Source organism: Vombatus ursinus, unplaced genomic scaffold (assembly GCF_900497805.2).
Source record: "Vombatus ursinus unplaced genomic scaffold, bare-nosed wombat genome assembly UNPS02014812.1, whole genome shotgun sequence".
Taxonomy (NCBI): Eukaryota; Metazoa; Chordata; class Mammalia; order Diprotodontia; family Vombatidae; genus Vombatus; species Vombatus ursinus.
In genome coordinates, this window is record NW_020954590.1 from 61,880,477 (window position 1) to 61,894,504 (window position 14,028).

The 14,028-nt window shown below is 37.0% G+C and overlaps 1 protein-coding gene across 1 annotated transcript in view; it reads left to right on the forward strand.

The window, feature by feature from the left end:
• Window positions 1-7,304: 7,304 nt before the first annotated feature.
• Window positions 7,305-14,028, forward strand: part of LOC114053828 (desmoglein-1-like) — a 42,197-nt gene continuing 35,473 nt past the window's right edge. Inside the window, exon 1 of the mRNA XM_027876947.1 lies at window positions 7,305-7,519. Within this exon, the coding sequence (XP_027732748.1) occupies window positions 7,472-7,519 (48 nt within the window). The 5' untranslated portion in view covers window positions 7,305-7,471. The remainder of the gene's footprint in view (window positions 7,520-14,028) is intronic.

A 14,028-nucleotide genomic window follows, 5' to 3' on the forward strand; every position in this document is an offset into this window, starting at 1 on the left:
GAAGGAAGGAAGGAAGGAAGGAAGGAAGGAAGGAAGGAAGGAAGGAAGGAAGGAAGGAAGGAAGGAAGGAAAGAATGGAATGGAATGGAAAATAGTATGCTTCAGTCTGTATTCATACATAAGTTCTTTCTCTGAAGGAGACAGCATTTTTTATCATGAGTCCTTTGGGATTAGCTTGGATCATTGTATTGTTGAGAACAGCTAAGTCATTCACAAATTCTTCCTTGTACAATATTGCTGTTACTGTGTACAACATTCTCCTGGTTCTGCTTATTTCAGTTTGCATCAGTTCATGTAAATCTCTCCAGGTTTTTCTGAAAGCATTTTGTTTGTCATTTCTTTTAGCACAATAGTATTCCATTATGTTCATATACTACAACTTGTTCAGCCTTATCCCGACTGATGGGCATCCCCTCAATGTCCAATTCTTAGCCTCCACAAAAAGCTGCTATAAATATCTTTGTACAAGTAGATCCTTTTCCCTTCTTTTGATTTCTTTAAGATATATACCTAGCAGTGCTGTTTCTGGGTCAGAGGATATGAACAGTTTTATAACCTTTTGGGCATAGTTCCAAATTTCTCTCCAGAATGATTGGATCAGTTCACAACTTCATCAGCAACACATTAGTGTCCCAGTGTTCCCACCTTCCCTTGAACATTTATCATTTTCCTTTTCTGTCATATTAGTCAATCTGTACATCTTTTTATGTATGTATTTTTAATACAAATGTCTTCCTAGAACTTCTATAAGGTTGTGAAACTTGTAGGCCCACAATCTCTGAAGCTTCAGGTGTTCTAAATAGCAGTTGAAATACATAGGGGTAGTTCCAGCAAACCATAATATATTTTCCACATTCTAGGATGGTCAAAAAGTATATCCAAGAAAATATCCAACTGGTTAAAAAGATGTCTTGGGCATGTACCAACCAAAGGACAACAGCCTTTGTTTTGCATTGATACCCACTATCCAAGAAATGAGCCTTGTATGATGCTTAGGGTCAGATCTAGAGAACTCATGGTTATTTATGAATTTGCAAGCATTCTGCAAGGAGACGTCTAAGGCATTTTTAAGAACTGCCAAGATAAAGCTAGGATGAAGACTGACATAAACCAAATTATTCCAAGAGAATTTGACAGAGTAGAAAACAAAAAGTTGCCAAAAAGCTTCATCCAGACCAAGTAACTCACCATATAACTCACCATCACAAACTTTCCCAGATGTACAATGTGATTAATTGCTGTAATGTTTAGAACAAGCAGCTTTTGATTCCGGAATGTGTGATGTTTCCCCTCCCATCTCAGCTGCACATATATAAACTTTATCTAGTGGGTTTGAAGCTTACTTAATTTCACTTGTTTTTTTTTTTATGCATATAAAGCTTAAAACTGCACTAAGACTTTTGGGACACCGTGTGTGTGTGTGTGTGTGTGTGTGTGTGTGTGTGTGTGTGTGTGTGTGTGTGTGTGGTATATTTTTGAATACAGATCCCTCCTTAGCATTTTAGGGGCAAGGTTCACCTATGCTCCAGGTGAGGTGTGAGGGATAGGGTCAAGAAGAGGATTGTTGTTGGGGGGCGGGGTAGGAGTCAGAATTTCTGTGTTGCATCCATTCCTAGCTAAAAGATGTGATTAGACAGAAGGGAGCTTGGGTCAGCCAAGCAAACCTGTAGCCCCAGGGACATTGGCCAGATTGGCAAGCCATAGGAGGACAAGGAGATGGATGGGAATGAACATTAGATTCAAACCACTCACTTAAGAATTGAAAAGAATACTCAAAAGGATGACAACCAAGATCACCTAGTGATTAAGTATTAAGTATCAAGCCTGGATTTCTGATGTAATGGCTACAATAATGGACTTGGAGTCAAAAAGACTTGTGTTCAAATCTCATCTCTGATACTTATCAGGATGACCATTGACAAGTCATTTCATCTTGAAGCCTCACTTTCCTCAACTGAAAAAATGTGATGAAATGAAAAGACAATACCCTAGACACTATCTTGTTTGCTTGGATTTATATCCCTAGCACTTAGCATGGTTTCTCATACATAGTAAGTACTTAATAGGTGTTTTATTCACCTAAAAACAAACAAAAAAACCCCAGTAAAGTAAAAAAAAAAAAAGTTTAGGGGAAAGCCTAAGGGTCCAGCAGGGGGCCCATACACAAAGCCTTCTACTACCACTTGGTGGTAGGTGCCAAAACTAGTATTCCACTGGCAGGCTTTTGAGGACCCAGAATCCTTTCCATGCCACAGTCAAGTATCACAGTAGGACTTCAGTAAAAGAAATACCATGATATTCAAAGATCTCACATAATTTGGCTCCAACCCACCTTTCTTGCCTTATCTCTTGCTACTCCCCATGATAATTTACTAGCCAGACTGGACTTCTTTCCAGACTCACTTCTTGTCCCACTTTCTGTTGTCTTCTCATGCCTTGGATCATATTACCCTTCATGCCTTGAATGGAACTCTTCTCAACCTAGCTCCATCTATTTCAAGGATCAGCTGAGGTGATACCTCCAGATTTCCTTCCCTTCTCCAAATGAAGGTGATATCTCCCTCTTCAAATTTCTTATTACACTTTACTTGAATCTCTCTGAACTTCTGTTTTCTCACCTGTAAAATAGGAAAAATATATTTATATCATCTATCAGTGAAAAATACTGTATAAACATAAAGTAGTTACTATTATAATCAGTATTTTTACCTCATTATTCTCATCTTTTTAATGGGGTTCAAATGAAACAATCCTGGACAAGTTGCCATCCTCCTATTTTCCCCTTATATTCAATGTTTTAGGGATTAACCAAGTGAATAAAATAACTGCTGTACATTCATCCTCCATAGGCTACCTGAAAGAATCCTCAGTACAATTTGAACAGCAAAGAGGACCACGAAGTTGGTATAATTCTCATCCTATTCCTCATAATTTTTTTTTCTTTGACCTACTCCCTATATTTTGAAAACGTTTTGTTCCAGGAAGCTTCAAGGTTACAATTAAGATAGCAACAATTATAAAAATCATTGTTTTTAAGTATTTACAAATCAATTTCATGTCTGGGCAACTATGGGTGAGTTTGGTCCATTAAAATTATCCATTCCCAGTACAACTCTCCAGAATTTTTGAAGCATCCTCATAATTGAGGCATAGGGATTTGTTGTCTATCAGTCCATGAAAGACAGTAAGCTCCTGATGTGTGATGGAAACCACCAGGTCATGACTTGCTAGGTATTTGACACAACCTAAATTTTTTCAGGTTGTAGTGATATATTATACTGTTCATCAATTCTTTATGATTGTTATTATTTTATTACTCAAGAACGGTTCCATAATATGCAAATGGCTAGGCCTGCCATGACATATTAACAAGATGAAATAGTATATAATTATTAAATGACAATTATGTGGATTATGTCAATGTTAAACACATATTCATGTATACATACTACATGTATGGATTTATATGTGTGTGTGTGTATATACATATACATATATATACATATACATATATATATACATATATATAAATCATGGTCTGTAATACTCAGCAGGGCTTCTTAAACATTTTCCACTCACGACCCCTTCAGCACTTCTTAAACTCTGGGTTATGACCCAGAGTTTGAAAAGTGCTGGACTCCAGATTGAGAGAATAGACTTTTAAAATCATAATAATACGACATAGACATAGGTAGTTGACCTCATTTTAAAGGTAGAACAATTGAGGCCCAGATAAGTTAAGCGACTTATCCGAGGTTACAAGGGTAATAAATCCAAATCTTTTGACTAAGGGAGAAGTGTTTTTTCCCCTATACACATAACCTTACATGTCTATACCCACGCAATGTATTTAACTAAATAGTAACTATCTGAAGTGCTTAGGTAGTTTGGTGGGAGAAATATGTATAGGCTTCCTGGACTTTCATTCAAATCTAACTGTATTAATAACTATCTCCTGTGTGTAATTAGTAGGGTCAATCTCAATGGTAAATAGTAATAATACTTATAATAAATGTAAGTTACAGTTAATAGTTCATTTTAAGTTGGCATTAACAATATTTTAAGCTTCTAAGAGGATTGAAAAACATAGAAAATCGATGTAATTATGAGACTATTGTTTCCTGAAAAATACAAAGATAATCAAAGCATTACAAGAGAATCCTGATTAGTGCGGTATTCCCCATCAGTTTTCCAAGGAAACTCTAGACACAAAGAATCACTTTAAAGTTGGTGTCATTTTTGAGAAATCAGAGTGACTCTGGGCAGGGGTATGCTGGTAAATGTTTTAACAATCAGCTCTCCAAAAACACATGACATACTTTTAAGGTTAATCTGCATTATTAACATTTTCTTTAACACTTTCTTAAGTGTTGAAGATCAATAAAACAATAAATCAAACCCTGATTTGTAGTATTTGCCAATTTTCATGGTGTAAATACTTACACTGAAAATTTAACAATCGGCTCTGCCTATATAAATTGACTCCAGGACCCCCCTGGCTCTAGAGGGAGTAATAGGAGGTGGCCACAAAATGGTCATCTGGTCCCACTAAACAATGTCCAAAATCATGTTGAGATTCCATGAAGCAAACCAAGGAAACAGAAGCTTGGGCTCAACTGTGTTGTGGGCATTAACAGAGGGTTGGCAGGACCAAGGGCTGAGGTTAGGCATAGTAAAGGCGTACTATATGTCAGACATGCACATGGCATAAAAAATGACAGTGGAAGAATCTGTAGTAGGGGAAGGGTTCACATTCAGAGGATTTTAAATTAGCTAGGCTCATTGGGCAAATAGATATCTATGAAGAGGAAACTGGTTATCAGAAGAAATATAATAAAAAAGTGTTTACTATTTGCCAAGCCTTATACTAATAGCTGAAGATAGAAAAAGAAAGGCAGTCTCTGCTCTCACACTCTAATTGAAAGAGAAAGTATATAAAAGGAAGTTCAGTTAAATCAGCAGAAAGGCCAAGAAATCCTAACAATGCTGCAATGGGAAAGATGGCAAAATACTAAGTCAGATGACCGAGTCAAGGACATAGAGGCAGGGCAGATAGATGACAAGGCCTATTGGTCCTCCATCTCAATGGAAATAATAGAGGTTGTGATTCTCATTTCCTCTAGTAGTGAGCAATCAAGCAGACCAGATTAGTTGTGGGTGTCCTGGGACCAGGCCAGGGGGAATGGGAAAAAGGGGAGGGCCAGTAAAGGCATGAAAGGGAGTGAGTTAGTTTATTGATAAGGGGTAAATGAGAGAAAGGAACTTTAAAGGAAAGGAGTATATACACATAACTGGCAGAGGCAAGTTCTTAAGAATTGAGGACAGTAGAAGCCTATGGCAAGCCAGAACCCAATAATAAGGCAGATGCTGATTTGTACAGGTCAGATTATGATAGGAAATGACACAAATATGAAAAGTTATAGGACAAGTGGTGAGAGATAGCTTCACTCTCCCACTCTTTCCCTACTCTATCATCACTGTTTCCCAGGTGACTTTCAAGGGAGCAGCTACTGGTGCTCTAGAACTATGGAATTCTCCCACACTCCCTCTCCTGGGTAGTGTCTAAGAGGCTGCCATTTGAGGGATGAGCTGAGAGCCTATTGTTGGGACAAGGCAATTAGGGTGGGATGGAACCAGGGGATGTGTTTGAGACAACACCTGAGAAGAGACTAGAACCATCTATGGAAAAAGAGGGACGAGATTATATGTTTATGCTCCAACTCAAGGTCCAGTGGTCTACATCATTCACACTCTACCAGTAAGATGGATTGGCCATTTCCTTTTGCATCCTTCAGTCATTTTTAGGTCATCCAATTTTACTGCTAGCTATTATTGTGAACACATCATGGAGTGTCACTATCTGAATTCACTAATGACAAATCTGGCCTGAACATGACAATTCATTATTTTTTTTGTATCAGCAAAACCTTAGCAGGGCAACCAATTATTCATTCCCAACTGATGTTTTGCTAAGACCTGTCAAAACAGGGGTAGCCTTCTCCTCCCAAGTTTGCAGAGATCCACAATGAGTAGTAATTAGAGCTCCATTTATGCCCCTGTAAAGTTGAATGACTATTCTTTTCTCATGCACACATGAAGGAAAGGCATCTTCCATACAACAGACACCCAACATATTACCTTATGCCATCTCTTGTTCACTTCCTAATTGTAGACAATTTATGTATTCCTATCCAGCACTAACAGGGTGCCAAACACCCCTTCTAATTGCCTACCTCAAACCATTTCCTGGGGAAGAAAAGACATTCTGAGAATGATTTTAAACTTGCAATCAAACACTGCCCCACAAGAGCTATCACTTCTTTTCACAAACCCAGGCACCTCATTCCATTTCCTGTCTTTACATGTGGGTGGCCAGGTCTCCAGCAGACTTCCTTTATTCTAATTGGCTGACTCCATAGAGTCTTGGCTCAGGCTGTGCTGTGTTTAGCAAGTATTTTTAACCTGGCTGACCTAAACCACAGTTTTCTCTTATGTTTTGATTGGGTTTATCTGGCTCTGGTCAATCTTGACTGAATATGTCCTTAAACTTTTTTATTATCTATGTTTTTAAAAAATTCTAGGAAAATCAAGTTCTAATTCTGGCTTTCTTTGCAAGTGTGTGGAACAGGGACACAAATAAAGAAAGAAAACTGAAGAACTAATTTGGAGGAGGGGAAGAAAAGCGGTCTACAGAGAGAGCTGGGCTTAAGCAGGGCTCTTAGGGTACACCTGTTGCCACCAATAGGAGTCACAGCAGAAACCTGAGAAAACTTTGGGAGTTAAATCATCTAAGTCATTTTCTTTCTTCAAATAAATGACAATGTGATCTCTCAACTTTAATAAAACCTTCAAGCTATTTAACCATCAGCTTAGCAAATACATGACTCCTCCAGCTTATCCTTTCTCCAAGTTTTCTGGCGTCAAATTTGATAATTTCTCCCTGTGATCTGAAGCTCTGATTATGCACAGTCACCAGAATATGCACCTTGCCCATAACCTATGTATAGACTACATTTTCTTTTTCATGGGATAAGGAAATAAAGGCCCTCTTATTACCCAGCACAGTGGTAAGGAACTTGTTCATTTTTATCTTTTTCTAGGTTTTGAATAATTTTAAATGATTTCACTTGAGAACCTCCAGAGAAGGAGGGAAACTTCTGTGTCCCACAGAGAACTGCTTCCAAACTAGAAGGGTGTGTCCCATAGCTTTTACCTGGGAGCAATAATGATCTTGTCAGGCATTTCAGTGAGACCAGCCCAGGATTTTGGGGTGGGGATACTGACTGGTTATACGTACCTTCAGTCCTTCCTTCACAGGAAGGCAGAAACATCTCAAAGCCTGCATGTAAGAACATCTACTAAGATCTTTTTTTTTTTAATTAGGCACCAGAAGAGGGGGGGTGGGAAGAAAAAGAAACAGAAGTCAAAAACGTAACTCCCTGATACTTGGATGTAAGAGCAATCAGAAGCGATGGACTGGTTCCTGTACAGAACCGCTGCTGTTTTGTTCATTTTAGGGGTAAGTAAATCCATTTTTTAAATCAATAAAATTTGTCTGTATAGCTAGTGAGACCAATTTTGGAAGAGGCGACTTAATGCTATAGCCTGAACTAACAGTTCATGTTAATGACTGGGATGATTTTTATAAGTCATATTTGCAAATTAAAGTTGTTTTTTTTTCCTATAAGACTGTGCCGATGCCTCACTCCGGGGCCAGTCTTTCATTTTACACCTCAAGATAGTAACATACCAAAGACATGTTGGATTTTGAAAATTCTTAGCACTGCCTAACATATTGAATGGTTACAATTTTGAATACTGGTATAGATGAACCTTTTCAATTATTAAAGCATTGACTCTCTCTCTCTCTCTCTCTCTCTCTGCCTCTTCCCTCCTCCTCCCCACCACAACCTGGGGATAATACATTGCCAAATTTTAATCAAGGAAATAAAACAGGACTAATTCATTCTGTAGACATATGTAACTACTCACTTTTGTAAAATGAAGAGTCTGGGTAAGATAAACTCTTAAGACCCCTTCTAGTTATAAATCTCATGATTCTAATTACCCTTCTGGAACCCAGCATGGTCAGAGCATAGGCATGATGGTTGCAGAGATTTTCTTGAAAGCCCAAGTGTGTCCAGGGAGGGGAAAAGTGATTTTGTTATATTTGATGGTTTCAATAAAAATGACAGTAGAGAAGATTTATAAGTGATGCGGCATGTAAAATAACTGTTATAATTAAAGGGTTATCATATAATTATTACTATGTCTTTTCTCACTAGTGTAAGGTCAGTTTGGCATAGTGGAAAGGAATTGGACTTGGGGTCAGGAGACCTTGGTTCAAGAACTTGCTCTGCTCAAACGCTTTTGTCTCTGTGACTTTCGGAAAGACAACCTGAGTTTGCTTATCTGAAAAACAGGAATGATAATAATAATAATAATAATGATAATAATAATAATAATAATAATAACCAGCACTACCTACCTCACAGAATAGTTATAAGGAAAGCACTTGGGAAATGTTAAAGCTCTCTATAAATGTGACCTATTATTATTATATCTTGCTTCCAACACCTGTAAGCCCAGGAACAAGTCTTTGCACTTTCCTGGGCCTCAGTTTCCCCCTTCATAAAATGGAGAGGTTGAATTAGAGCCTTCCAGCTGTAGATTTATGATCCTATATTCCCAAGGCCTGACATGAAAAGTTGTACTCAATGGTTGGAATATTACTTAGGACAAAAATGTTGAAAAGTTTTAAGTATATTAGGATATGGTCTAAATTACAGAATCATAGAATTTGAGAATTAGAAGGAACCTCGACAATCATGTATTCTAAACATTTCAATTTATTTAAAATCAGTTTTTCTTTTTTTTCAAAACTTAGGAAAATAGAACAGTCCTTCAAAGTTACAAGAGAACAATTATTTTCATGGGAAGTTCTGTTTTTTAATGTATATCACACCATGCAAATTCCACACAAGAAAAAAAATATAAAGTTCATCCTTTATAGAATATTAACAATAACTTCTTGGGAATTTCATCTATAAAGTACATAGTATTATATACATTTATTTCATATTTTGAAAAATGCAGCAGAAACACTGTCTTTCACAGAAAGGTTAAAGTAATCCCAAAAGGCAGGTGCCAGCTGAATTATCCTTGAACTTGGCAGGAGACAGTGTTTTGGTTCATATTTGTTTCTACTTGGTTAACTTAGGTCTGGAATGTTGGTTCTGTTTAATAACAAGTTAGGTCTTTGATTCAGTGAATGGTGGTTAGCTAAAATGGAGCTGATGGATTAAAATGAATGGCAACTTGAACGAATTTAACTACAAGTGAACTTCATGAGTTGGTAGTGTGTCTACTTTAAATGGGCATTATGCTAAGCATTAGCTTCATTTCATTAGTCTTTCACAGAACTTTTGGATTTGTTAATGGGGGAAATGGGAGGGGAAATCCCTCAATCCCTCAACATCCCTCAAATTATGACTGCATTGAAGCAGCTGGTGTTGCAATGGATTGAGTGCTGAGCCTAAAGTCAGGAAGATCTGAATTCAAATCTGGCCTCAGACACTTACTAGCTGTGTGACCCTAGGCAACCTCTGTTTGCCTTAGTTTCCTCAAGTGTAAAATGAAAAAAAAAAACCTTTCAGGGTTGTTGTGAGGATCTAATAAGAGAATCAAATTTGTAAAAATTAGCCAATACCTGGCACATGGTAGGCACTATATAAATGCTTATTCTTTTCCCCTTAAAGTATTCCATATGAATGGGAATAATACTGGTATCAGAAATTAGCATAAAATTGTTTCTTTTCAAATGACAAATATTTTCCCCTCCACTTCCATGTAAATTCAGTTCAATCAGTTATTTCTCATCATGGATACAGTAAATTAAAATTTGTTTTCAATCCTTTGTATAACAAATTTCTTGACTCTATTGGTAATTTAATTTTTATGTATGTGATTTTTCTAATTAATTATATTTTCATTCTATATAATAAAATTTCCACTCTATATAATAAAATCTCCCTGCTAATTCAGTAATCCTTCAATTTCCCTTACCCCCCCCCCAAAAAAGTCAGTCTTTCAGAATCACATGCTCTCTGCATTGTTCTTCTATGGAAAGAGGCTTTTGGAGTCTTTGATATATCTCAATGAATCTGACCAGTTTTTATCTTTCATTTATGTTCAACCCAACAAACATCAATTAAACAGGTTGTGTCTAGCAAACTATGACAGGTGCTCAGAGATATGCAATGTTTAGATAAGGTTTGGTCCCTACCCTCATAGAATTTATAACCATGTTCTACTTGGCAACAATTACTTTGTCTTCATATTCTTTTTTTGTGTTTTCCCCAAGTATTTTATTTTAGAAAAATTGTTTAATTTTTCCCCTTGATGTCTTAATCTGGAAGTTAATTATTTTCCTTCTTTGAACAATATAAAGACATTGTGATCTTACAGTTTTACTCAGCTTTATTCATTTTATCATACATATGTATTTACATATATATTTATATGCACATATGTACACATACATATATATTTTAACTAAGTAGTAAAGCTGTCAGAAATAGTGAGATGAGCTCCTAGTCATAAATTCAGTGGTTACTTGAAGCAGTGCTATAAAATATTCCAATGAATGAGAACAGATTAAAAAGTTGGAAAACAAGGCCTTAAAACATGTCTAATACGGTATACATGTTTAAATACAGAAGGTGGTCAATATGATAGTTCTTCCCATAACTTTTCTATCAACTTCATTATGAATTCTGCTCATTACTAAATGGATGTCAAGGCATTCATGGCCTCCTGCATAACAGAATAAAGTAGTATGAATCTACACCAGGAAATATTCTCTACACTGTTGTGAAGATATTCCAGAATACGTTGAGTGATTTCTTCCCCACTTGAAAGCATTTCTTATGCTTAGCAGTATCTCTGTGATGGCCCCCTTTCATGAGACATGGATTGGCCACACAAAGGCATGCTTTATTGCTGGTTCAGCTCATTTATAGAGCTAGAAGTATCAAATGCTGTTTCTACTCTTTGAGGGGAAAAAAGGAAATCTTTTATAGATTAAATTAAATCTGTTATATAGAACCCAGAGCAGCTGGCTTTAGAAGCAGAGAAAAATTCACAAGAGGCCAGAAAAGCTTATCAGAGAAGTTCTAGGCAACAAACATTTATTAAGTGCATACTCAGGGCAGGAAACAAAGCTAGCTGTGACAATAGGCTATAATCTCATGGCCAAGGACTAGAGAGAATGAAAGCAAACTCAAAGGAAATGATCAAGTAGTAGTCCAATAAACCTAATCTACCCAGCTTTCATTTGGATTCTTTTGTTACTATGAGATTTTGTGTTCATTGGTAATATGAAGTTCATCTGTTGCTGAGAAGTTTGTGTTCTTGTATGGGGAGTTATTGAAACTTTCTGTGGATGGATGTGAAAGTGGAGAAGGGTGTGGTATGGTAAATGTGGGAGGGGCCCAAAACAGCCAGTTGAATTTATGCAGACCTAATGATTTTTTTCAATTACTTGCAAGTTTCCATCTACAACGAACTAATCCAAATCAGGGCAGAACCCAATGTCTGACTGCACAATGGCAAATTTTTTCATCCTCATAAAAAAGAAAATTTTTTTTAACTCTAGGAAAAAAAAATCTTTGTTTCCTGGATGTCAAGCTTGCTAACCCATAGAAAGTGAAGATTGTTTATCAGTTTAGTTTCAGCTCAAGCTTTAGATGACATCTGACCACCTGGAAAATTGTGCTCTAGTCTGAGCTCTGCTTATCCGTTTAACACCTTTTAAAAAAAATTTCTAGATTCAAATTATAAGAAGGACCTAATTTTTCAAACAACTTGGTCTATGAGATTTACTTTTGCTGGAATATTTATTGGTATTGCTATCAAAACAATCAAGAATCAGACACCCTTGGTTCCTATAATCTTGGCCTAACTTATGATGCCTAAAACAAGTAAGATGAGAACTGATATCACTAGACCAGACTATCTGAGAAGCAAAAGGATCACAGTATCATACACAGGCTCATGGATTTAGAGATGGAAGGATCCTTGGAGGGAATTTTACTCCATGTTCACGGCCCTATTTCTGATTTAATCCCTCATTCAGCAAGCATTCACTAAGTACCACCTACTATATGTCAGACACTGTGATAGGTACAGGGCATCAAAAGATAAAAAGGAAATAGTATCTGCCTTCAAAGGGCTTAGAGTCTATTGGGAAGACAACATGTACACATACAAATGTAGAAAAAAGAAATACAAGGTAATTTCAGGAAGCAAATGCTAGCAACTGGGGTGGGATTTGGGAGATGATGGGGAAAAGGTAGCAAGGAAAAGTCTTACCCAGGAAATGGTACCTGATCTGACTTCTGAAGGATTCTAAGAGGCAGAGGTAAGGAGGGTGGGTTTTCCAGGAATGGAGGATAATCTATGCAATCTATACAAAGGCATGGAGAAGGGAAAAAAGAATGTTGTGTATGAGAAATAGTAAGAAGGCCAATTTAGCTGTCACACGAAGAGTATGAATGGGAATAATCTATAATTACCCTGGAAAGGTAGGATGGGGCCAGGTTGTGAAAGCCTTTAAAGGCTAAACAAAGTTTATATTTGATTCTAGAGATAGAGGGAGATGTGGAAGTTTGTGGAGCAAAAGTGTGAAAACTTAAAAATATCTGCCCAGATACACATGCATCGCAGTGATAGATACCATGAAAATTGGTGCATGTTCAAATATGTTACAAAAAGTGGACGTAGAATGTCAACGAAGGCAACTGTCAAAACTGTATTTGAGCACAGTTATTTCCATTTCCAGAAGGCTTATGCGAACTTTTGTACCTTATTCCAAACTAAAAGTTAACATACCTTATTTTTTTTTAAGTCCATCTTTGAATGAGAGATAAGTACTGACTTTTTCATCAATAATGCCACGTGGAATCTTTCCAACTCAATTCAAGAAACATTTGTTAAATTCCTCTTATATAAAATAGAAGCCATGGTGCTAGGTGTTGGAGAGGATACAAAGTTTACCTAAGACATAACCCCTTCTACCTTGGAACTTTCAATTGAGTAAAGTGACATGACACATACACAAATAACTGTACTACAAATTGCCACTCATAAATGAGATGCTAACAAAGTTTGGTACAAGGTCTACATGTAAAAAAGACATTAAAATTTGAAGGGGTGGGGAAGAAGAAGCAGCATTTGAGTTGGACTTCAATGAATGATTAGGAATTCAGCAGGTAGGGTAGCAGGCAGAGCTGGGGAAAGATGGTGAAGAGTAGGGAGTCCTAGGCATGGGGCATGGTGTTATCAAAGGCCCAGAGGTAGGAAATTGCAGGGCAAATTCAGGGGATGAAAAGCATTCCAATTTGGCTGTAATTATAGAATACATGGAGGGGAATAGTATACAGTAAGTCTGGAAAAATAGAGAGGTACTAGATAATGGATGGCCTTATTTGGAGAAGTTCCAGAGCCTTCCATAGTGTATTGCATATCTTAGGCACTAAAAAAAATCTGCCATATGAGTGAATGTAGTAGTTACAGCAGCTATGATATTATAGTAGGAGCATCTTAAGTGCTAGCAGAACTCCAGGCCCTGGGACAATCTGACAACACTTCCAGCTTTTACTCTAACTGTTCCCCATGCCTAGGATGTAATCCCATCCTCCCTCTACCCCTTAGAATTCTTTGTGTCCTTCAGAATTCTGCTCAAGGGGCATCATCAACATGAAGCTTTTCCTGATCCCTCCCACCACTTATTAGTGTCACTAGTGCCCCTCTTCAAAAAATTTACCTTGTATTTAGTGAGTGTATATATGTTTGCTTGTATTCATTTAAATTCATATATGCATTCAAATACATATGCCTGTATACATACATGTATATATGTATGTGTATATATGTATACATGGATGCATATATGTAAGTAGCTATATATATGTATACATGTACACACACACACACACACACACACACACACACACACACACACACACA